The sequence below is a fragment of the Malus domestica genome, chromosome 05 (genome assembly GCF_042453785.1).
Source record: "Malus domestica chromosome 05, GDT2T_hap1".
Classification (NCBI taxonomy): domain Eukaryota; kingdom Viridiplantae; phylum Streptophyta; class Magnoliopsida; order Rosales; family Rosaceae; genus Malus; species Malus domestica.
The window spans coordinates 17,836,444-17,861,762 of record NC_091665.1 but is presented as its reverse complement, the minus strand read 5'-3'; the positions used below and the strand labels follow the sequence as shown (position 1 = coordinate 17,861,762).

At 41.5% G+C, this 25,319-nt stretch overlaps 1 protein-coding gene across 1 annotated transcript; it reads right to left on the bottom strand.

Moving 5' to 3' along the window:
• Positions 1-863: 863 nt before the first annotated feature.
• Positions 864-1,891, bottom strand: LOC103414751 (probable UDP-glucosyl transferase 73B6). Its single transcript, XM_029102102.2, has one exon. The coding sequence runs from the start codon at positions 1,889-1,891 to the stop codon at positions 1,061-1,063; it is 831 nt and encodes a 276-aa protein (XP_028957935.2). The 3' UTR covers positions 864-1,060.
• Positions 1,892-25,319: the final 23,428 nt, after the last annotated feature.

Genomic DNA, 25,319 nt, shown 5'->3' with positions numbered 1-25,319 from the left:
CCACACACATCTGAATAAAAAAGATCTAACAAATTTCCTTTCTTTGTAGATGGAACAGAAAAACTAATTCTTCTTTGTTTTCCGAATAAACAGTGCTCACAAGAGTTCAACGACGTACCTTTGGCAAAGGGAACGTGAGACTTCTTTGCCAAAACTTGTAGGCCTTTCTAGGATCAAGTCCAAAGCTAAAGTTCCACTCCAAGAGTGAGAGTGAGAGTGAGAGTGTTCCACTACACATTATGAGTGAAGTTTAGAGTGATAGAAAGTGTGTCATACTTTCTTGTATCCATCAAGCCTTGTCTTTGGCTTGGTAAGACTAGTCTTGTTGTACTCATCTTTTTCATATAGTGAATATTGATCATTGTTTCGTGAACGTAGGCATAAATTGCCGAACCACATAAATTCTTAGTGTCCATTTTCTACTTTACCTTGTGCATTCTCTATCTTGTAGTACCGACATTCCTAACAATAAATTCATTGAATTCAACGGTTAAGATCTAATATGATCAAATCCAATGGTAAAATAAAATCTAATGGTCCAAATTTAAATCCAACTTCTAAAACAATTTAAAAAAAAAAAATTCTTTGATGTGTTTCATATTCTTTGATAGTGTTCCACAAGTTTTATGGTATCGGTTTAGTAATTTTTCAGTATTTAGGTTTAAATGTTCATAAAATTAAATTATAATAGTCTACATAATTTTTTTTTTTTTGAAATTTACTTTAAGAAAAAAATTATCCTAAATTCATTATTTAATAATCTCGAGCTAAAAATTTAACCTATAATGGTTGGAGTAGAAAAACTGTTTCTGGTTTAAAACCTAAATTTTCTAGGTTAGAAATTTAAAGTTTTAACACAAGAGTTGAAGATGGTCTTAGAATTATTTCATTGGTTGGGCAAATATACGACCCTTAAGATAAATAAAATGCACCATGAAAGTCTAATCTGGGTCGAAAGAAAAACAACTAAACTTTTAGTCACTGTCAACATTGATCATTCTTTTATGAATCTGAAATATTCAGAAAGCGAAGTCCATCTGAATGTGTGCTCCAACTCCAACTACTGGGAACTCAACTCTTCAATTAGAGCATTTAAATCAGAGTGTGATGATCCTCCTTTCTCAATAGCCCTCTTTGCTTGCTCTGCAAGTTCCCTAGCTCTGCTTCTCATTTCCTGTGCTTCCTCACCCACCATAATCCTCCTCACAGCTTTCTCAACAGCTTCCTTTTTCACGCTATCCCCCACAACCCTAACCCATTTCTGAGCACCAACACCAGCACCAATTTTCAGCACTTGGGTCACCAGCTTCTCGTTGTAAAACTGCTCCGCCGACACCGGCCACGTCACCATCGGCAACCCGGCAGCGATCCCTTCCAACGTCGAGTTCCACCCACAGTGAGTCACAAACCCGCCAACTGCCCCATGATCAAGAATCAGAACCTGCGGGGCCCACCCTCTCATGATTAGTCCTTTCCCTTCCATCCGATCCTCAAACCATTCTGGCAGCCAATCCTCTTTCTCCACGTCATAATCTTGTCCGATCCTCACAACCCAAATGAAGTCATTCCCAGAAGCCTCAAGCCCCATTGCAATCTCCATAAGCTGAGAGGCATTGAATTTAGCCATGCTTCCAAAACACACATAAACAACAGAATTAGGTTCTTTTGAATCAAGCCACTTCAAGAAATCGTGCTCGTTGATAGAAGCTGTTTTTCCTCTAAGTGCTTTTTCTTCATTGTTTCTATTGCATAGAGAAACAGGGCAAATATGCCAAGCTTTCATCCCAAGCACGTTTCTGTAATAATCTGCATAAACCGATTCGAGCTCATAGAAACTGTTCACAACAATTCCATAGCTCGTTTTCTCAGCTTCCTTGGCCCGTTTGAGCATCCGGGTGAGTGTCTCTTGCCAGAGTCCAATTACTAATCTTCATGCCACGTGGAAACTTAGGATAATTAGACATTTGGCATGGAATTTGGTATTTGGTGTTTTTTCTTAAAAGAACGAAGCATATTAGGGTTTTAAAGCAAAAGAAAATCGAGTAAGTATTTTTGTAATGTGCACAATTACGTACATGTAATTTTGCCAAAAAGATATCAAAAGTTGTCGGTCCACTCGTTCAGGATGTGCATGTTTTACATGTTCAAACACAGAAAGGGAGAATGCATGTTGGTGCAAGGCGGGACTTAAATTGCTCTGGCATGTGGGCAGGCTTTGCATGACCCAAAAATTGGCCTCTTCAATTTGGTCGGCTAGAAATGCAATTTAAGGTTGAAGGGCAAATTTCCAAGCTCTTGTCCTTACCTTTTTACAATGGGTGGACTTGCTCTTAGGTATCGTTTGGTATGCAGACGAGACGGGATGAAACGGAATGGGATGGGACGGGACAGGACGGGACGGAACGGAGAAGGAGCAAAGATGCCCTCAGATGGAAATAAGGAGGAAGAAGGAGACGGAGAGGTTATAATTTTGTGTTCCACGAATGTGGAACGAATCGTTCCAGGGGGGGTGAGGCGGAACAAAAATTCACTCACAACTCGTCATGTGGAACAGCACGTTCCACCCGTTTTAGGCACACCAAACGTGGGACGGAACGCCTCGTTCCACTCCGTTTCGTCCCGTCCCACGTACCAAACGGTACCTTAGGTCACATAATCAATTGCATCACAGCTCTCGATGCTTCCAAAGAAATCCACATAACCAGGAAGTTAGAGTTGTATAGAGGAATTGGAGAAGAATGTTAAGGAAAAAATTAACATCGGTGAAGGTCTCTAATATTTGCGTTTCTAACCATTCTTTAGTTTCATACAGATAAATTTATTCTCGATTGTATACGGCAGTCTATAAGTCACATAACGAAAGAAATAAAATAACTATTAACATTGAGTTTCTTCTCAGAGAAAAGAAACTGCAGATACAAGATTAATTATGTCATATTTATCTATATAACGAATGTAATAAATACTAAGAAATGGCGGAAGGTTTAGGGTTTCGGCACCCCAAAAGTCTCCCAATTGAAACTGAAATGTCGGGACTGATAACTATTCTTCACGCCATATGATATTTGACATCAAATTTGGGCACACCTAAATGGCACATTACTTATGGAGAACCCTTACCAAATTTTGCTTAGTTTAGCAAAACGCAAAAGGATGGAAGATTTTGATATCGTTACCAAAAATATAATAAAGAAAATATAATAAAGATTTCACTGAGACACTAGCACATGAATGTGGAGCAAAAAATAATCAAAAAAAATATGGAGGCGACACATGGATTTTTGGGTTAAAAAGATAAGATTACCCTCGAGGCACATCGGAACTCCTACGTGTGAGCAGCGGACCATCATAACTCAATCAAGGTCAAAAGTGATCAAAATAGGTATTTATTCAAAACCTATTTCATCCATCCTCATCAAATCCTCCCTACAACATAACCTCCAAATATTCATTCAAAATAGGATTAATTACCTAAATTAATTAATTGATTTTCTAATTAATTTATTTATTTTCTAATTAATTTCCTAATTGATTGCAAGATATTATGGTTGACGCACCCCGACCCAAAATGTCCACTAAGACTCCAAATCACACTGTGTTGGCCAACACCTGGAAGGTGACGTAGCCATAAAGTGTGATGATGTGGAAAAATATGAATAAATTTAAACCTAAGAGTGCCTAAATACCAAAGTGCACCGTTGAGCGGGAATGAACCCATTTCAAACGTGACGTTAGAGCATAAGCAAGTACATAAGAGTGAATTAAGAATCGTACCCCCGAAATAGTCTCCCATACTAAGAATCGCTACGAAACTTCGACGATAAGAAAGCTCAGCTAATAAAACCTAGAGGGTGAAGACAAGACAAGGGTGAGTAGCCTTGTAAGTAAGATTTTAATAGAAACCATATAAACATTATAACCCCTCGCTACAACACCTGTATAATTTCCAGAAGAAAAAAAAATCATAATATACCACAACACAGCATCTTATCAATAATATCAAATAATCATGCGATTAATAACTCACACTAGTATGCAAGTCGGAGTCACCTAGGGTAACCTGTACGACTTACCCATATCTCATCACATATACTAGTTCATCACATATTTCATCACATATGTTAGCTCATCACCTATTCATCACATATACTAGCTCATAACATATTCATCACATATGCTAGCTCGTCACGTATTCATTACATATGCTAACTCATCACATTTTCATCACATATGCTAGCTCGTCACGTATTCATTACATATGCTAGCTCATAAGTTGGAGTCACCTATAATGACCTATACGACTTATCCATATCTCATCACATATACTAGTTCATCACATATTTCATCACATATGTTAGCTCATCACATATTCATCACATATGCTAGCTCATAACATATTCATCACATATGCTAGCTCGTCACGTATTCATCACATATGCTAGCTCATCACATTTTCATCACATATGCTAGCTCGTCACGTATTCATTACATATGCTAGCTCATAAGTCAGAGTCACCTATAATGACCTGTATGACTTATCCATATCTCATTACAGATCTCATCAATCGTGGCTAGCATATAAGTCGGAGTCACCTCTAGTGACCTGTACGACTGAAATCATAGCTCATCAATCATTGCTAGCACATAAGCCAGAGTCACTTCTAGTGGCATGTATGGCACTACATCTGCACACGAGTCGGAACCACATGTAGTGGTCTGTACAACAGGCCTGGGTGTGAATGTGTACGCTCTAGGGCTACAATCACGTGAAAGCTGTGCGAGTGATCGCGGGTCACCTATGAGTCGGAACCACCTATAGTGATCTGTACGACAGGCCTATGCACCTAACTTGGATTCAAGGTGAGCGTATGGTGCGGGAAGTGAACATCACGTGAAAGACTGTGCCTTGGCCACGAGCAGGAGCACTAACACCGGGGTGCAGGTTTATGAGCTTTAAATGCATCTAATACAACATATATGACTCATAGGCAACCTGTACGACAATGCCGGAGTTGCCTACTATTGCAACCTATACAACAGTGTCGGAGTTGCCTAAAACGTAAACGTAGTCACATCATAACCCCATCAATTCACCTAATACCGTATACTTACTTGAACTTATCTAAACTTACCTGAACTTACTTGTGTGTCCTGCATTCACCTTTGCACTTCAGAGCGTTCACAATAATTATGTGCAAGGAATATACGTATGGATATGCCATGATAAAATCTAAAATTAAAACATTTCATAATATTTCCAATTATATAATACGATGTACTAACTATTAATCACCAAAACATAAAGTTAAAACGCACATTTTCACAATATCCCTCACATTGTTCAATTCCTTAAACAAGGCTATTGTCTCGATTATTTAATCTCATTTCTTATATGGCTGCATCTAACGTCTCGTTAGACTACCTACATACCCTAAACAGGGATCAAGCCATTCGTAGTTCACAATAATTATTTCAAAGCATTCATATTAATCGTAAGCCATAATCAATTATATACATTTATGGAATTATCAATCACACACACACACACACACATATATATATATATATATATATATATATATATATATATATATATATATATATAATATACGATGGAAAGGAAAAGACTCACTCACCTGGAGTCCACGCTATGGTTCCCTAGCACGCACATTAAGGGGTCCCAAACGATTGGCGTCTGTGACCAATTATAGAATCACATCTCAAAACTCTTATCAATAGAATACGTAATTCACATAAAGCACATCCTCAAGGACATTCTAAAATAGTTTAAGACCCATTGACCACCAATCAACTGTCGATCGAAGATCGACGATTGGGTCTACAACCCTACAAAACTCAATCCAGAAGATCCACATCTTAGATTCCTAATCCATAACCTCCAAAGATTCACATTATACTTTTAGAATAACATACTAAAATTTCATTACGATCCAACGGTCGGATCTCCGTCAATTGCCCAAAACTAAGTGACGGTTAACATTTATTTTATAAACTTACAAATCCAATTCGGGAAGATCCGTACGTCAGATTCCCGATCCGTAAGTTCCTATAATCCTAAAAAATTATGTACTATAATGTATTAAAGATTGGTGACGATCGAATGGTCGGATCGTCGATTCATATTTTGACCTATTCACGTGTCGAAATGAAACTAAGCCCAAATAATGAAATTATGTCATACGGATATCAATTATGCACCCAAGGCATCTAATAGCACTTAAATAAACATCATTGGCCCACAGGCCACATGCCACCACACACGCCGTCACGGGTGGCGGTCGGCCGCTCCGACTCGCCGGAAAATTCAACTATTTTTAAAAATTCTCAAAAATTATAGAATTGAAGATCTCAAAGAGTAGGATAAACTTTATACCTGTTGCCCAGTTCCATTTGGTCTAGAAAGGCTCCAAGTTTGCTAAAACCGTATGAAACCCTAGAATTTGGTGTGATTCGATTCGACCTCCAAACTTTCGTCGACGCCTCCACCACTGCTTGGGCTTTGTTCCTGGGTTCTAAGGGAGTGTTTTGGTAGTGGTAATTGAATGAAATTGTTTCAGGTTTGGTGGATCTCGAGCAATCCTTCCCGCGGCACCCATGGTGGTTTTTCCACCAAACTTCAACCAAATTTCTTCAAATTTTGGATGGAGATGGAAGAGGGAGAACTAGGGTGGTGTTTTTAGGTAGTGGTTCAAGACAATTCACCGAAAATTGGCCGGAAAATGAACGAATTTGGCCTTGAAGCTTGGCCAGGTCACGCGGGTCAAGAAGAAGACCCGACCTCGCCCCTCCTTCACATCTTCCCTCCTTTCCCTCCTTTCCCTTCTCCTTCGTTGGTCAGTTCCTCTCTTCCTCTCGTGCGATTGGGCAACAACCCATCTCTCTTCCCTTTTTCGTTTCCCCTCTTCTTCTTTCCTCCTTTTTCAACTCTTTTTAAAATCACTAAATGATAAATAAAATAAATACATTTGAAAAAAAATATAAAAATATAAAAATAGTGACCAAAGCAAAAGTACTTCTCGGGTTTACAGTTCCGTAATGTCGAGTATTTCAGGAAAACGCTAATGGATTAATTTATACACCTCGTTATACGTTGTCAACGGAAGTCATAACCCTTACCTCTAAGGGCATTTTCGTAAAATCACACTTTTAAATTTTGTAAAAACGTAAGATTTGGGACGGGTTGTCACAATGGTGACATAATATCTTGCAATTAGACCCAAATGCCACCAAATGTGGCTGGTTCTCACCTCTCCAAATGGGGCTGGCCACACCCTTATAAACACCACTTCATTTCTCCAAAAACTTAAGTTCAAACCCCTTGCAAAATTCTCTAAATTCTCCAAACACTTTTCCCTCAAAATTCTAACTTTGACATTGGAGGTTTTTCGACCAAAGCCCATCCCCCCCCCCCCAAATCATCGTGGGCGTGTGAGGCTCTTAGCCTTGCCCTGAGGTGTTAATTGTTTTTGCTAGTGCATTTTCGTCCAAGAACAACAACAACAACAACAACAACAACAAAGCCTTTTCCCACTAAGTGGGGTCGGCTATATGAATCCTAGAACGCCATTGCGCTCGGTTTTGTGTCATGTCCTCCGTTAGATCCAAGTACTCTAAGTCTTTTCTTAGAGTCTCTTCCAAAGTTTTCCTAGGTCTTCCTCTACCCCTTCGGCCCTGAACCTCTGTCCAGTAGTGACATCTTCGAACCGGAGCGTCAGTAGGCCTTCTTTGCACATGTCCAAATCACCGGAACCGATTTTCTCTCATATTTCCTTCAATTTCGGCTACTCCTACTTTACCTCGGATATCCTCATTCCCAACAAGGAAAAAATTTTCATCCACAATTTGGTTCTTTCATTGTGAGTCTTGATCAAACATTACTAAAAGACTCTCGCATTCAAGTTTTTCATTTTCTTGTTCACCGATGGCCCAACCTACTCCCGCGGCCTAGTCTGCTCCCATGGCCCAGCCTGGTCCCGTGGTCTTCCAAGCAGCCTAAATATGTCCAAGATTAATTCAACCGTCCCGACTTCAAATTTATGGGCCTATGATTGAACCAGATGCATTTTCACCACATTTCTCCACAGATTTGACATTTCCTAACTCATATCTCGAGCCTGGAATTTATCACACTTCCACTGCTCAATGAGATACATTCCTTCCAAGCTCTTCCAACCCAAATAGAGAACAACACTTGTCTCAACAAGTCATAGAATTGACGAGTGCCCTCATACAGTAGACAACCTTGGTGAATTAGCTCTTGCAGCGTACCAAGATGCAACGTGCCCCAGACAAGGTGTCCCAAAGTAGGACAAGAGCAGACGAATAACCTTTCCAGCAGCGTCCTAGCAAGCAGCCACTCGACCAACCACGAACCCTGCATTCGAGCAGTGTACACCCCGAGATAGCGTATATTCCCGTCTTAGTGCGCAGAGGAGTATGCACTTTTGACTAGGCCTATGAATGAGCATACATTCACGATTGGGCCCACACTCCGATATTCAACATGAGCAACCTTCTAGGCGAAGTGTTCATTTGCGACTAGGCCTAGAAGGAGCATCGTTTACCTCACATCGGAGTAGGCAGCACAAAGGACGGAAAGAAACAGTCACTCAGTCCGGCTCAAGCTCAACCAGCAACCTGCAAAGAATTTCCTTGCCTACTAGGAACGAACCACATGTACCACAGCCGTGGCATAGACGTGCCGAGCACGTAGAAGAGCAGCCTAGACCAGTAGGTCACGACCCAAGGCAGTCGGAAGCTCCGTTACCCCAACAAAGGTAAATTTAGAAAGAAGTAGAAAGGCTCATGACCGAGCAATTACACGATTTCCAACATAATAAGGTCACTAACGAGGCACTACGATGAGTCATGACCAATATAAGCGGGTCACCCTTCACGGATGAGATCGAGCAGGCAGAGCTTCCATGCAAGTTCAGTATGCTATATTTCACATCCTTCAAAGGGGATGGAGACCCGAATAGACACCTAAAGCATTACCGAAGCACAATAATCCTCTATCGAAACAACGACGATCTCATGTGCAAGATATTCGCCACCACTCTACAAGGCGAAGCGCAAGATTGGTTCTACACCCTGCCGCTATAATCCATAGTTTCGACGAATTTTCTTTGGTTTTCACCAAAGAATATTCATCCTATTACTCAATCAAGAAAAAGTCCTACCATTTGTTCAACGTCAAGAAGAACCCAAAGAAGTCGCTTCATGACTATGAGAGGAGGTTCAAAGTAGAGAAGACAAAGATAGTTAGATGCAACGACTCGATAGCTAGAGCAGCCTTTCAAAAAGAACTCCTTGAAGACCACTCGTTGTTCAGACAATTGATAATGAAAGAAGATCTAACTCTGGCAGACTCTTTCACTCTGGCAGAGAAACATGCACTTTGGGACGAGGTTCACCGATGCACATTCAAGGTAAATCTGACCGATCTTGATTATGATGTCCCCTACTACTCTGAAGGATATTCAAGGTCTAACTGGACGAGCAGCCGCATCTGAAGCAACAATAAGCTTTATCCTCATACGAGAAGAGCTGGAGGCCCAACTACCTATATTCCACAGTTCAAAAGCTATTTTCGATGCGGAAACCAGCTACCAGAAATTCAAAAGCTAACTTTGGCGATAATTGTTGCAACCCGGAAGCTCAAGTTATACCTTTAGACGTATGCAGTCATCCTCATGATGCAATATTAAGCCCAATCCAGAAATACGACGATAAAGGCGCAGACACTGGCAGTGCAAAGTTTTTTTTACAAATGCAACAACTCAGCTCAAAAGGAACTCCATGGATAGACGAACACTAGAAGGACGCTTGGAAGCAAGTTTTTTCCTCGTCGTCCCAGAAGATTCTACATATGAGCAACATGTACCGACAGTTGAGCATCTCCTGCTACGTGTAACATGGCTCCAGCTCCGTGGCTCAATACCACTCCTTCACGCCTAGCCTAGGCGACACAACAGAGTGACCTAACGACGCTCCGAAAGTAGACAAGCACGCCCTAGCCACCCCTGCTTCGCCCGATGGAGACTTCTGGCATTTGCACGTCGACAATGCATTCAACTACGAGGGCTCGAAAGCAAGCATGGTCTTTGTCATCCCAGATGGTTCGATGCTCAAGCAGGCGATTACTCTAGGCTTTAAGGCATCCAACAATGAAGCGGAGTATGAAGCCCTGCTAGCAGGCCTCCCAATGGCAAAAGACTTGGTGGTGAAAAAGCTTGCAATTCATTCTGATTCCTAGCAAATCACCAGCTAGACTACTGGAAAGTACACGTCAAAACATCCAAGGATGACGTAATACTTAAAGAAAGTACGCAAGCAAATTGAGGCATTTCAAACTTATACCCTCACTCAAGTTCCACGGGCATACCATGCCCACGCGGACGCATTAGCCGGCTTAGGCTACGCCCTCCACCACCAACTCAAATGTTTTATCCTGGTGGAATATCTAGACAAGCCAAGCATTAAGGCGGAGTTGGCAGCCGAAGTGTCACATATTAGTATAACTCTAAACTGGTAAAGTTCTATTATAGACTACTTAGTCAATGGCACACTCCCCACAGAAGGTTAAAGACTAGAAAGCTCCAAATAAAGGAAGCACACTACTATAAGTGGAACGACATTCTCGCCCAAAGATCTTACACTAGACCACATCTCTGATGATCCTCCCGGCGACTTAAAGGTTCTAAGCTCAATCCATGAAAACGTTTGTGGAAATCACTCCAGAGGCCGATCCTTAGCGCAAAGGGATCTTAATGTAGGTTACTACTGGCCTACCATGCATCAAGATGCTAAGGAGTTAGTGCAACAGTGAGACCGTTGCCAACGCTACAAACTAGTACCCGCACTACCTGCTAGCGAACTACACCCACAGTAAGTCCTTGGCTGTTCATACAATGGACAATCAACTTAGTGGGGCCAATATCGCCCGTTACTAGGGGTAGATGCATGATGATCATGGCAACCAATTACTTCACTAAATGGGTAGAAGTAGAGCCTATTACAACCACAACTCAGGTGGACATAGAGCACTTCCTATGAAAGAACATTATTTGCCGATTTGATATCCCTAATCCATCGTCACTGACAACGGCCCGTAATTCGTGGGCAAAGATTTGTCGAAGTTCTTCCAAAAGTATGGCATCAAGCAGCATATGTCCACACCGAGATATCCTTAAGTTAATGGGTAGGCCAAAGCACCCAACAAGATAATTCTCAATTGCCTCAAGAAATCCCTCTCCGACAAGAAGGGAAAGTGGCCAGATGTACTCCCTGGATTTCTATGGGCATATCGCACGACCAAATGGCGAGCCACCGGTGAGATTAATTTCTCTTTGGCATTTGGTTTAGAAGCAATCATTATTCCTAAATGTCATCATGCCAAGTATCAGCACTCTACTGCCAAGCATTGAGCAAAACAGTAAGGAGATGGCCACAAGTTTAGATCTGGCAAAAGAGAAGTGCGAGCAAACCATCACCCGCATCGCAGCCTACCAGCAATAGCTCATCTCCAACTACAACAACAGGGCTAAGATTTGGCAGTTCCAATCCGAGGATCTAGTCCTAAGAAAAGCCTTCATCACTGCCCGTAGAGAAGGCTCCAAATAGATGGATCCCATCTGGGAAGGTCCATACAAGATCAGTAAAGTAGGCGGTAAGGGTACTTACACCCTTACCACCATGAACAACAAAGAGATTGAGAAGCAGTGAAATGCCTATAACCTAAAGAAGTACCATGTGTAACCTTCCGCCACATCAAAGCATGAAGACTCAAGTAACTCAACAGGCACCACCTCGCAAGCCAATGACTACCCAATTGTTATATAGTTCCTACCTTACAGCTAAGTTCTCGTTCGTTTCACTCATTTTTCAATGAGGAATTCAGAAGTAATCTACAACTTGGCTCGACTACATGTTTACAACAACTGATCACTCTTGCACTTTAAAAGAAGACCACGCCCTTCTTAGGGACTTATTGCAGGAGTTGCGCCACTCGAGGGACCAACCATGCTCTCCAGTTCAAAAAAGTGAACCAATTCCCCAACACCCACATGGGTCTGCTCTCCAAGGCAGGAGGATAAACTTACACTCTAAATATCCAGACGTGGATGAGCTAGGCTACCCTGGTATAACTAGGTGCACGATGGCTTGCACTCCTATAAGTAGCCATAATGGTATTTTTCAAGGCTTAGCTTACTAAAAGATTTTAGGTCTCTTGGACTAATCTGTAGGGAATCATGCCTCAGAGACGGATGAGGCACATTACACAGTACGCCCTATGGACGGCTACCCTGGAACCCTAAAGCTGTTACCGAGTGCACTAAGGTAGCCTATGGCTTTCAGAAGACTGCCTACGACTTGCCCTTCAAGTTAGCGTGCATATACGAAGCTTTATCCACTGTCGACATGCTACGTAGTCGATAAGCTTCACCTCTGCTAAGCGCGGAACGACCTACACCAAGTTCTAAAGTGTTGTGATACTTACTACGCAACCTACAGAATTGGGGAAAGTCAAGGTTAACAACCTAGTGGTCACGCGAACTTGTCTGCTTCTGTAAGTAAGGCGTCCGACTGCCGACCTTATGGCTAACAACTTTGCAAAGTTCTACACCAACATCTACGGCTACATAGGCTATGCGACCTGTCTGGTTATAGAAAAGTAGCACACCTGTCACTGGTCTATAAAGTCTAAAGGTTAGGGCATGAACAAAAGAAGCGAAGATGGTGAAAAGCGAAGCAAGCAAGTTTATTAAATTTTCTAGCAAAATTGAGAAACAACTAGCAAAGACCGAAGGAGTTCAAGCAAAGAAAAAGCAAAAAGGAAAACAAAGAAAATCCTAAAGACTACATAAAAGGCTACTCTTCAGCAACTTGGACACTCCACGATTACTCTGTTGCCACACTTTCAGTAGCCGCAGCACCTTCAGTAGCAGCACTATCCAACGCTTCATCCACAGCTGCCCCAACTTGGGCACCAACTTCTTTGACTACTTCACTAATAAAAGCCTTAAATGTAAAGGCAAACAAGTCTTTCAAAGAAATAGAAAAGGTTTGGAAGTCTTTCCCAGCAAAATCGAAGTCAGACGGCCTACCAAAGAAATGATATACATAACCCAACTTGTAGAAATCACTCGAGCCCAACCTTCTCACCCTTCAGTTGCTCGTTCTCTACTTATTTCTTCAAACCTTCATTGATCTTTAGCATACCTTGGAGTTCCAACACTTAGGGTTCAAGCCTATCAACGACTTTCTTGAAGTCGATCACATGGTTACAAGCAACAATCAACTCTTCATCCTTTGCATAAACAGCGAAACGAAGCTCAGAAACGACATGTTTAAGATCTTGAATTAGAGGTATGTAACATCCGATCTCCTTCTCTGCACTTTCATACTTAACTTGTATCGCGTCAAGCCTAGTCTTCAAATCAACGATCTCTTGGCGAGTGGTCTCAAGCTGCAGAGAAGTGGTGGTAGAGATATTAAACCCCTTCAAAGCGACGAGTTCAAATTCCAATCTTTTGATCTTTTCGGCAGAAGAATAAGTTTTGGCCACAACCTTTGCCACCTCATTGGCAGTCTTAGTATCCTTTTGGTCAAGGAGTATAGACTCGGCTAGCAGAATAGCCATCTTCTGCATCATGGCAAGTAAGGCAGTCTTCTTATACTCGGTCATATGCCTTGCAAAGGAATTTGGGCAAACAACCCCTCTAACGCCATCAACAAACTTGGCAAAAGCGTCTATGTCTTTAAGAATATCTGGTTTAAAAAACGCACAAACCTCAGCAGCCTCCCGAGAAGCAAGCTTAGTGGATTTCTCACAGCTGCCCATGCTAGCAGTCTCCTCATTCCAAGCAGGCAAATCAATCTTAGCAGTAGGGGGAGTGGGCCTTGGCACCACTTTAGCAGCAGAGTGCACCTTATCGCTCTTCATAATAGCAAGCCTCTCTAAAGGTGAACCAGACTTAGCTCTCAACGGACATCTTGGTACAAACTTCGGCATTGGGGCATGACAAAACCTCTACGTTGAGCAATCTTATTAGCAATCGTATTAGCCATTCTCGACATGGCAGGTGCCACAGGCTCAGATCTAGCAATCTTATTTTTCTTCCCATTGGAAGAAGTCATGTCAATCACAGGTCTCTCAGCAACATGCTGACCCTCATAAGCAACAAATGAAGTTTTCATTTTTTCTCAACCAGCATCTCTTAAGCAGGCGGGGAAGATATCTTCTTTCCACCTTCATTCATAGTAGGTTCCATAACAGCGATTAGACAAGCCAATGCATCCGCCTTGATCCTCTTTACCTCATCTCTCGGAAGCAGCCCATCTTCCTCCCGTCGAAGAGGACTACGTAACCAACACCATTCGCGGTACTCAGCAGAGGAGCTCAACTTATACTAGCTTTTCCCTCATTTTTTTCTCTCTAACCAGTAGGCAAGAGGCTTGCATGCCCAGCATTCCAGCAGCCCATGAAGCCCGCGACCTTCTCATTTCTCTCAATCACCAGCCTGGCCCGCGTTAGGTCCAAGAGCCCAATTGACATAAGCCATGCAACTTGCCTAGCATTGCGCCCCAATGCTTCAATCTGCGACCCCAGCGGCACAATCTGCCCTTGGAGAGCGAAGCTGAGCAGCCCAAGCAATGGTACTTTCAACAACACCTCCTTGACCCATACCGAGCTGACTCTTGGCCCCTGTCAACTGACGTGCCACACCACCCCGACGGTTGCCCCGCGATAACACTATCCAAAAAGAAGACAAGGAAAATTAATTTTTTCTTAACTCGGTGCGGAGCGGACAAGGCGAAGAAAGCAACGAAAGATGGTTTTTTGCACGGGCAAGTGTAGAAGATTGCTAGGGGAAGGGGAACAAATATCCTCTTGCTTTCTCTCTCTTGTAGGGTAGAATAAATTGTTCTCTAAAGTTGATTTAATCATTTACTTAAGGTAGACTTAAATAGACATTAGAAATGATTTATTTCCCTTCCCTAGAAGGATCCAATTTCCAATTAAAGAGGGAATCTACATCAAACTAGGAAACAATCCTACGTTGCCTAAAGCAAGAAGATCTTTACACCTACTACCCTTTCTTGTGAACAGCCCAACAGGTGTGGGGGCATTTGTGGAGTAAAAAACAATCAGGAAAAATATGGAGGCGACACATGGATTTTTGGGTTAAAAAACAAGAATACCCTCGAGACACATCAGAATTCCTACACATGAGCAAAGGACAATCATCACTCATCAAATCCTCCCCACAAGGTAACCTCCAAATATTCATTCAAAAAGAATTAATTACCTAAATTAATTAATTCATTTTCTAATTAATTAATTAATTTTCTAATTAATTTTCTAATTGATTGCAAGATATTATGGTGGCATAATATCTTGCAATTACACCCAAAAACCACCAAATGTGGCCGGTTCTCACCTCTCCAAAGGTGGCTGGCCACACCCCTATAATTACCACTTCATTTCTCCAAAAACCTAAGTTGAATCCTCTTGCAAAATTCTCTAAATTCTCCAAACACTTTTCTCTCAAAATTCTAACTTTGGTATCGGAGGTTCTTTAGCTAAAGCCCCCTCCCTCCATTAATCGTGGGTGTGTGAGGCCCTTGGCTTTGACCTAAGATGTTAATTGTTTTTCCAGGTGCACTTTCGTCCAAGAACAAGAAGGAAGAAATTGGCATCCACAATGAATTCAATAATTTCAGTTTCCATCCGAATTATCAACCTAAGTGGAAAAGCAACTTGGAGAGATTCCTCACTCTAAATACTATTGTTATAAAACGCTTATTTACTCTTATGTGTGGTTTGATAATTATTTCAATTTTCAGTTTTTTGAGTTTTCAAAATTTGATCATGTGTTTTACATTTTTTTAACAGAAAATTACCAAATAATATTTCAAGTTTAATTTTCAAAAATTAAAAATAATAGTGTCACCAAATTGTCCAAATCATACTTTGAATTTACTTCATTAAAAAATAAAAAATAAAACTTCCAATTTACAAATATAACGCGCATTTCACTCATATTTTACTTCAACGTTTAACGATGTGAAGTGCATCGTCAACCAAGGATGACAGCAGCCGTACACGAGTCTTGATCCTCACTTAATTTTAGGAATATTTTAAGTGACATTACTCACATCAGAATGAGGATCCTCTTCGGATCCTCTTTATGAGGATCTCAGAGATTCTTCAATCACATCTATTCATCGTACATTGTGCGGTCAATTTTGGTCAGGTACTGTTTATATTCAATTTTAAACAAAAAAATTACAATGATTTATGACCGTACGATGTACAATGAACAGACGTGATTGGAGGATCACTGGGATCCTGACAAAAAGAATTAAGAGAGGATCCTCATTCCTCACATTAGAGCTCTCAGAATAAAAAAGTCCACAAAACAACAAGAGCAGGTAGAGAAAAACGATAATTATGTTGCAGTCCTATTTAGAATAGGAATGTGATTGTGTAAATCCTAGGAAATATGGGAATGTATCTTATATTCCTATTAGGATTTGATTACCTATTAAATGTTGTAATCCCAAAGGGAAAGGTTTTACCCTTCCTACTACTATAAATAAAGGCACAATGGGGTGAGATAACACACACCCACAATTACACATCTCTCTATTCTTCTCTCTATTGCCGCACCCCCTCTCTCTCTAAGGCCTCCAAAATTGTTCAGTAAATTATGCCTACAACACGTTATTAGCACGCTCTTGACGCTACGCTAACAAGAGAGTTTGATCTTCAATTTGGGGAGTATTACGTTTTAATCATTCTTTTCATTCTTTTCATGATTAATTTATTATTTTATTAAATTGATCTACATGCTATTGATTCAATTTAATTTTTCTGTGTTGAACGTGATACAAAGCATTGGAGAATTCCAGCTTTCAAGAAGGATCTTCTACAAATTCAAAGGTTTTTGTTGTTTTCTGCTACTCAGGTATGCTTAAAATAAAGGAAGATATTTGAAACGACCCATGAAGCATGAAAACATTCCCCATGATGCCTGAACCCCCTACATTTATATTTACCTTCCGATATATATATTGTATATGTTCATATATTGGTCAATATATATATTTGTTTCATACATTACGCAATAATTGCTATGTGGAATTTGTGAGTCAAAGTATTCAATTAAATTAGAAGCATGTTTCGGGTTTTCCTAAACCCTAAAGGATTTGAAAAAAAAAATGGGGGAATCAGAACATGGTGTGGCACACCACCGCACCATCATTATGCAAATAATCACCAGGCCTGGGCCTGGATTTTACCTCGGTAGGGCCTGCAGCCCTGAGCCTATGCACACTGGCCTTGGCCCGCAGCCATCCAACCTGCCCAATTGTCTGGGCTGTCCTTCCATACACACGATGCAACCTTTTTGGTTGCTGGGTTTTGTTGCTCTGGCCCGCATACATATAGCCAGCATATGCTGGGCTTGTCACTACGCCACCCATACCCAAGTCTGTGACCTGCAGTCACTATAGGACTACTTTCACACAACCAGCCTTCGCTGGGATCCCCGTGACAACCCACAGGCCAGCTTGCGCTAGACCTGTCCGTGCACTCCCTTGTGGCCCAAAACACGACCCAGTTGTGGCTAGGGTCTCCCATTCCTCACCCGTGGCCTGCAGCCACCACCAAACGAACATTTAGGCCTCGCCTTATGCTTAAGGCACCCAACCCGTGCCTCTTAACCCCCAGCATTAAGCCCAATTATTTTTGGCCCTCTATTTTCGATCTAATAACATTATTTTGCTTCTACAATCGACCCTGAATGGTCCCGATCTATTGAATTAATTAAAAGTGACCTACAGTCCATTAATCTGATAATGCATCCAAAATTATTGACCTGAAGATCACTTTTGGACATTAACGATTCAATAATTTATTTCTCTTCTTTGAACCGTCACATACTTTCGTAGTAATGAAGCTCTCACACTTGAGTTCCCGAAGACAATCAAATCCACTACACTAAGTTAGTATATTGCATTCTGAGTTTCTTGCATGAACCTCTCCTTTATGAACTAAACGTTCATAAACTAAATTGAACTTGTAGTTTCAAATTTAATGCTTTTGAAACCCGAAGATTTCATAAAACAATACACCCATGAAAACCCGACGTTTTTCATGAAAACCATGTCTTAGAACTCGAATGTTCTAACTTTGATTCTTATGGATGATTCATTCCCATAACACTAATCACAATCTTGTTGCCTCAAATTCAGTGGATTGTCGAACCGTCACAAGTTTGATTTTCCTGATTTGGACGTTTTCTAATAGAAATCACTTTAGGTGGGGTACAAGACGTGAATCTCCACTTGACTATCAAGAAGCTGAGAAACCATTGATGATAACAATGGCAAGGAAGAGTTGAATAAGCCTCCGTCATAATCTTCATTCGAAGACTTATGCTCAAAGCATTACAAATGGAAATACTTCCTGAACGAGGATTCCATGGCTCTTTGGCTCGCTTCTATAGACCGTCTAATCATGAAAGAAATTGCCCGAAGCAAACCATGATTACGTCCATGAATGAGTACAATTCTGAATTTTATAAATTCGATCGAATCTTGACTGGAGAATATTTTTCTCGTCATTCCATGTTTCTAACTCGCTCCTGAAGCAGCAGTGTAGAAAGTGGAAATTTACCAAATTCACGGATCTGATTACTACCACAAACGTGAGAGAAAAGGTATGGACCTAGTTCGGCCTGAGTAAATGGGGCACTGGGTAATGAACAATGCCGTCAGAATATGGGTTGAGAGTGGCCTATGCGTGATCTAGTCTCCATAGGATGGAGTGAGGAAGGCCCAAATGGGACAAGCAAGAAAGGCGCTGGTATAGTGGTCTGCTGAGAACTCAACAAAAATTGGCTGGAAGGCTGCAGAGATGTTGGGCCTAATAGGGCTAACCTAGATCCAAAGCAAGTGGCGACGGCATGTAGACTAGCGCCACGTGGCTCAGCACGCTGGTCGGAGGGACAGAAGTAAACATGTTGGGCACGGGAAGAAGTGTGTCAGGCTGCAAGATTAGACGCATAGGTGGAGTTGCAGAAGGAGGCATGATGGGCTAGGCTCTAAGGGGAGGCATACTAGGTTGGGCTCCGATGAGAGGTGCATGCGTAGGTTCTAAGAGAAGCAGAATATTAGGAGGTAGAGCTACATAGGTAGTAGGTGGGGCAAACGGAAAATTATTCTCGTCAAAAGTGACATGAGAGATAAAAATCCCATTAATGGTTGAGTCAAGACAGCGGTAGCCTTTAGTTGAGAGTTGTACCTTACAAAAAGACATTCTTTGGAACAAGGTTCCAATTTGTTAGTGATATAAGCTCCTAAGTGCGGCTAACATGCACAACCAAACATACGAAGGGGGGACAATTAGGGATGATGACCAAATAAACGAAAATAATTACTAGACCAACCCAAAACCAAAGTAGGAAAAAGATTAATAATAAAGATAGCAGTGAAGGCGACTTCAATCTAAAGGGAAGGGGCAGCGTGGGCAGTATTTAGAAGAAGATGGGTGACGGTGGATATATATCGGTGTTTGCGCTCGGCTAGGCCATTTTGTTCAGGAGTGTGGGGACATAAGACACGATGAACAATTTCAGTTTGTTGACAAAATGTTTCAAATGAATGATTAATATATTCAGTACCACCATAAAGGTCGTACCCAGTGCACAAGGCTCCAGCTTTATGTAGGGTCTGGGAGAGGTGAATGTCGGCTCGCCTTACCCCCATTTTATGGAAAGGTTGCTCCCAAGTCTCGAACCCGAGACCTACCGCTCATGGGCGAAGGCACTTGCCATATGATAAAGGGTTTCAAAGTGCATTTAAACCTCCAATTTGGCACGCTTAGGGAAAATCCATGAATAACTACTATAATCATCGTTAAATAATACATAATAATGAAATCCCGAATTTGACGGAGTAGTGGACATCCAAACATCAAAATGAATTAAATAATATGGAAACAGAGCAATAACTGTATTGGAATTAAAAGGTAAATTGTGTGACTTAGAATGTACACTTGGCTTACAAAAAGCCTTATATAATTGTGACATAGAACCTAAAGACATCTTAGACAAAACTTTGGAAGATGGATGACTAAGACAAGAGTGCCACAAGGAAGAGGAACAACATGAAAGGCAAATAGACGTGATGGCGAGATGAGATAAAGATGACCTTCATGGCTGCCTTGAAACAACAAACAACCATAGTAAAAATCAGAGATTACTTGACCAAACTGATGAATAGTAATGATAACAAAATTATCTTTAGTAAACTGAGAGGCAAAGAGAAGATTTTTCTTAATGTAGGGAACATATAAGACATTATTTAATTTGAATTGATGAGAACCTAAGGTGAGAGGAGAAGATTCAATGTGAGTTATAGGAAGAAAAGTCTTATTACCAACGAGGATAGTTTCGTTACCATTATAAGGAGATGGGTCATGAAGAGCAGCCCCATTGTTGGGCATGTTGTGAGTGGCTCTCGTATCAAAGTACTAAGTAGGATCAGTAGCCGCACATAATCAGCTAAGGGAGGAACGGGGAGATGCGGACATCCAAAAACCAGGATGAGCACCACAAACACCGCAATCACAGCCACTGTGGCCACCACGACCACCACCACGAGCCCAGCCATGTGGATGCTGATGAAACCCACCACGACCTTGATTTCTGGCACGTGGCAGGCTTTGCTGCATCACGGCATCATGGACTTACACTTGGAAATCAACAACATAGGGAGGATTAAGATGTTGATGCCTGCTGTGGTAAGAGATGACGAATGAGATGCTGCATGTTTTGATTAATAAGCTGATAAAGATGAGGCTGGCCCTCATATTGCTGTATAGAAGGTTGGCCCATGTGCTGTTGCAGAAAATTGGCAGTGGGAACAGGTCGAGTCTAGTTCTCAAAAGTCAAGAGACGAGAACGTAGGTCGGGGAACTTCGGGAAAGGTGGAGAATTCATTATAGCTGTAACAAACATAGAATAATCAAGACCAAGACCTTCAAGGATAGAGCTCACCAAATCAATATTAAAGACATGTTGATTAATAGCAGCAAGAGAGTCAGCGTAAAACTTAGGCTATTGAAAGTAGTCCGAGATGGTACGTAAACCTTTCGTAAGTGCCAGAAATTGAAACTGAAGATTTATGGCATTAGCGAGAGATTGTTGAGAAAAGTGCACACGTAGACACTCCTGTATAGCTTTAAAGGAGGGTTTTCCAATAGCAAGGGACAAAATAGGCTCGAAAAGTGTGGAAGTCAGATAACTAATAACTAGTTGATCTGTCTGGAACTACATAGCAAAAGCAGGATTTGGTGTAGTGGGTTCCTTAGCAACAGCAGGAAAAGTGGCGGCAGAGGCTGGAATAAAGCCATCCACATAGCCAAATAAATTATGACCCAGAAGAAACGACGTCATTCGACTAAGCCAAAGTATGTAGTTGGAATCAATGAGTTTGCATAAGTGGGCAACGTTGGGACCAGAGAGAGAGGGTCCAACATGGGTGATGTATGACGAAGCCTGGGTAGCCATGGAAGAAGCTAGGGCACATCAAGAAAAGATAAGGGGGGAATAGCTAGGAGTTAATTTGAAGCAAAAAGGGGCTAGGGTTTTGTCAGGAAAGGGAAACCTAAACGAGTGATACCAAGTAGAATTAAATTGTATTGATTTAATTGATCTCACAAAGATACAAATATATACAAGTCAATTAACTTGGGTACGAGTAATCTAAAGTCCATAGGGATTTACAAAACCTAGCCCATGAGAATCCTAGTTGGAATCTTATACACTAACAAACCCATCTTTACTATCAAAATGCTCTTCGAAATTGGACCAACAAGGTCATCTATCCGGTGATTTTATTAGTTACGCATGTTTCACCAACACAAAAAAAAAAAACGGCCTACTGGCGTGGCCGAACTTGGGCAGTTGGGTGGGCTTTGCATGGCCCACAAATTGCCCTCTTCAATATGGCCAGCTGGAAATGTAATTTGTGGGATGTCTCTTTTGACGGACGTGGATCTGAGTTGAGAATTGTAGGTGTAGCAAAGGTGAGCACAAGGGATTGAATCTAAGAGCTGTCTTTTTTTACAGAGGTGGAAAGTTTTTTAGAGTCGATGCCGCCGCATGCGTGCTCTAGCCTCTCAAGGAGGATTCTGGTTCCAAATTCGAGCGAAAAAGAAAGAAGGAAAGAGGAGAAACTTGGATTTTAGGCATCAATTTTTTACGTGTTTAGAATCCAGCTGATTGCAGCCGTTCGATCCACATAGGGCCACCCACTTAGGCTTAGGACTATTGAAATTACACAAAAGTCCTCAATAACGGGTGTTAACGAGTGGTTAACGGGTTTCGTGAGTTTACCCAAAATGACCCGTTATTTAATGAGTGATTAATGAGTTAACCCGTTAACCACCCAACCCGTTTATCACTCACTCGAATGCTAATTTTAACGGATCGGGTCGGGTCGAGTTAAAAATGTCAGGTCTAGCTCTTTTCCTTACCCTTCCTCCGCTAAGTGATGGCCTTCTGCCAACCTCTCACATCCTAGGAAAGTGGTACACATAATAGAAAGCGGAAAATGATCTCTGAACTGCTCATTGCGTCTATAAAAAAACGAAGGCTAGGTTCAAATGAAAGTGGGAGACAAACGGCAAAAAGCTAAAAGAGTAGAAAGTAGTGGAGAAGAGAAGAATGCAAACTGCAGACATACAAAAAGCGAGTCTTAACAGAAAGAGAAGAAAGAAGCAAAGGGTTGCAATTATGCAGAACGTTCACGAAGAAGAAGAATCAAAGGTAAAAGTTTTATTCTTCTTTATTATTTCTTTGGGTAAATTACATTTTACCCCCTTAGGTTTGGGTGCTATTGCAAGCTCATACAACATCTTTAAAACATTTCAATCTCATACATTATTTATCATTTTTTTGCAATTTCATACATCCTTTACTCAAACCATTAATTTGACCATTAAGTAGTGGCGTGACAAATATAAAACTAACATATTTTGGTGATGTGGCGAATCAAAATAATTAAATATTAAAAAAAATTAAAATTTTGAATAAAAAATAAATATGAAACCTCCAATTCTTCTTTCTCCAGCTACCCCTCTCTTTTTCTGTGCATCTCCATCTTTCCACTTTCCATCTCAATAATCTTCCATGGAAACACCTTCAAATCCATCCCAGTTCCAAACCCCACAATCCCTCTAGCATTTGGCACCATGCAATTTCCATTTCTTAACAAGTCCTACACACCCAATTTCTCACTCTCACCTCCCTTGAAAACTCTTTAGCAAAATCCAGATGCAAATTGTGAATGCAAATTTCTTCCTTCTTGATCTTGGACAAATTGCACCTACAAAACAATTAACACCTTAGGGTCAAGGCCAAGAACCTCATGCACCCACGATGAATGGGGGGGCTTTGGCCAAAGAACCTCCGATGCCAAAGTTAGAATTTAGAGAGAAAAATGTTTGGAGAGTATTGGGAACTTTGTAAGTGTGTTGGAATCATCTTTTGGTGAAAATGGGAGCCTATTTATAGGGATAGGGTGGCCGGTCCCCTTTGGATGTTTTTAGGGTGTAACTTATGGTTTAATGTGTGATTTAATGGATTAATTAGGCAATTAATCCATTAATTGGTTAATCAACACATTTTTGGAATAAATATTTTAGGGGTTATGTAATTTATATGGGATGTTTTGAAGGTTATGAAATAATTACCTTGTGCAAAATATAGGATGAGGATGGATGAAATAACTTTGAATTTGTTACCTATTTTGGGCACTTTTGATTTGGTTGAAGGATGATTGCCCACTGCTCGTGCGTAGGAACCATGTTGTACCTCAAGGGTATATTTGCCCTCTTTTGTCCAAAAATCCACGTGTCGCCTTGTGATTATTTTTGGCTCCACAATGCCCCCACACCTGTTGGGCTGCTCATAGGAAAAGGCAGCAGGTGTAGAGATCATCTTGTTTTAGGAAATGTAGGACTGAGTCCTGATGTAGATTCCCTCTTTAATAGGAAATTAGGTCATTCTAGGAAAGGATCCTATTGAAGTCCACCTTAAGTGGGTTATTAAATCAACTTTGGAGAGCGATTTATTCTACCCTACAAGAGAAAGAGAGCTTAGAGGATATTTGTTCCCCTTCCTCTAGCAATCTTCTACATTTCGCTCGTTCAAAGGACCGTCTTTCGTTAATTTCTTCGTATTCTCCGTGCCATACCAATGTAAGAAAAATTTAATTTTTTCTTGTTTTCTTCTTAGATAGTGCTATTGCGGGCAGCTGTCGAGGTGGTGTGGCATGTCAGCTAGCAGGGGCCAGGAGTCAGCTCGGCATAGGCCGAAGAGGCGTCGTGGCAGGGGCCACTGCTTGGGCTGTTTGGCTTGGCTAGAGCCAAGGGCAACTTATGTGGCCGGGGTCACGGATTGTGGCACCGGGGCGCAGTGTTAGGCGAGCCACATGGCTCATGTCCTTTAGGCTCTTGGACCTTACTCGGGCCAGGCTCGCGACTAAAAGAAATAAGGAGGTCGTGGGCTTCATGGGTTGCTGGAATGCTGGGCATGTAAGCCTCCTGCCTGCTAGAATGCTGGGTTGAGCTCCTCTACTGAGTACCATGAATTTCTTTGGCTGCTTAGTCCTCTTCGTCAGGAGAAAGGTAGGCCGCCCCCGAAAGATGAGGTAAAGAGGATCAAGGCAGATGCATTGGCTCTTCTGATTGCTGTCGTAGAGTTTACTATGAATGAAGATGGAAAAAAGAGATCTTCCCCGCCTACTCAAGAGATGCTGGTTAAGAGAAAACTGAAGACTTATTTCGCTGCTCGTAAGGGTCTGCCTACTGCCGAGAGGTTTGTGATTGCCATGACTTCTTCCGATGGGAAGAAAAACGAGGCTGCTAGATTTGAGCATGTGGCGCCTGTCATCGAGAATGGCTAGTATGATTACTGATAGGGTTGCTCAGTGTAGAGGTCTTGTCATGCCCCCAGTGCCGAAGTCTGTACCAAGAAGTCCGTTGGGAGCTAAGTTTGGTTCACCTTTGGAGAGGCTTGTTATTATGAAGAGCGATAAGGTGGACTCTGCTGCTAAAGTAGCGCTAAAGCCCACTCCCTCTGCTGTAGAGACTGACTCGCCTGCTGGGAAAAAAAAGATTGATCGCATGGGTAGCTGTGAGAAATCCATTAAGCCTGCTTCTAGGGAGGCTGTTGAGATCCATGTGCTTTTAAGACCAGATTTGCTTGAAGACATGGACG

Bases quoted from the DNA above. Each gene is read 5' to 3' on its own strand.
- LOC103414751 (XM_029102102.2), bottom strand. From the start codon at position 1,891: ATGCTCAAACGGGCCAAGGAAGCTGAGAAAACGAGCTATGGAATTGTT.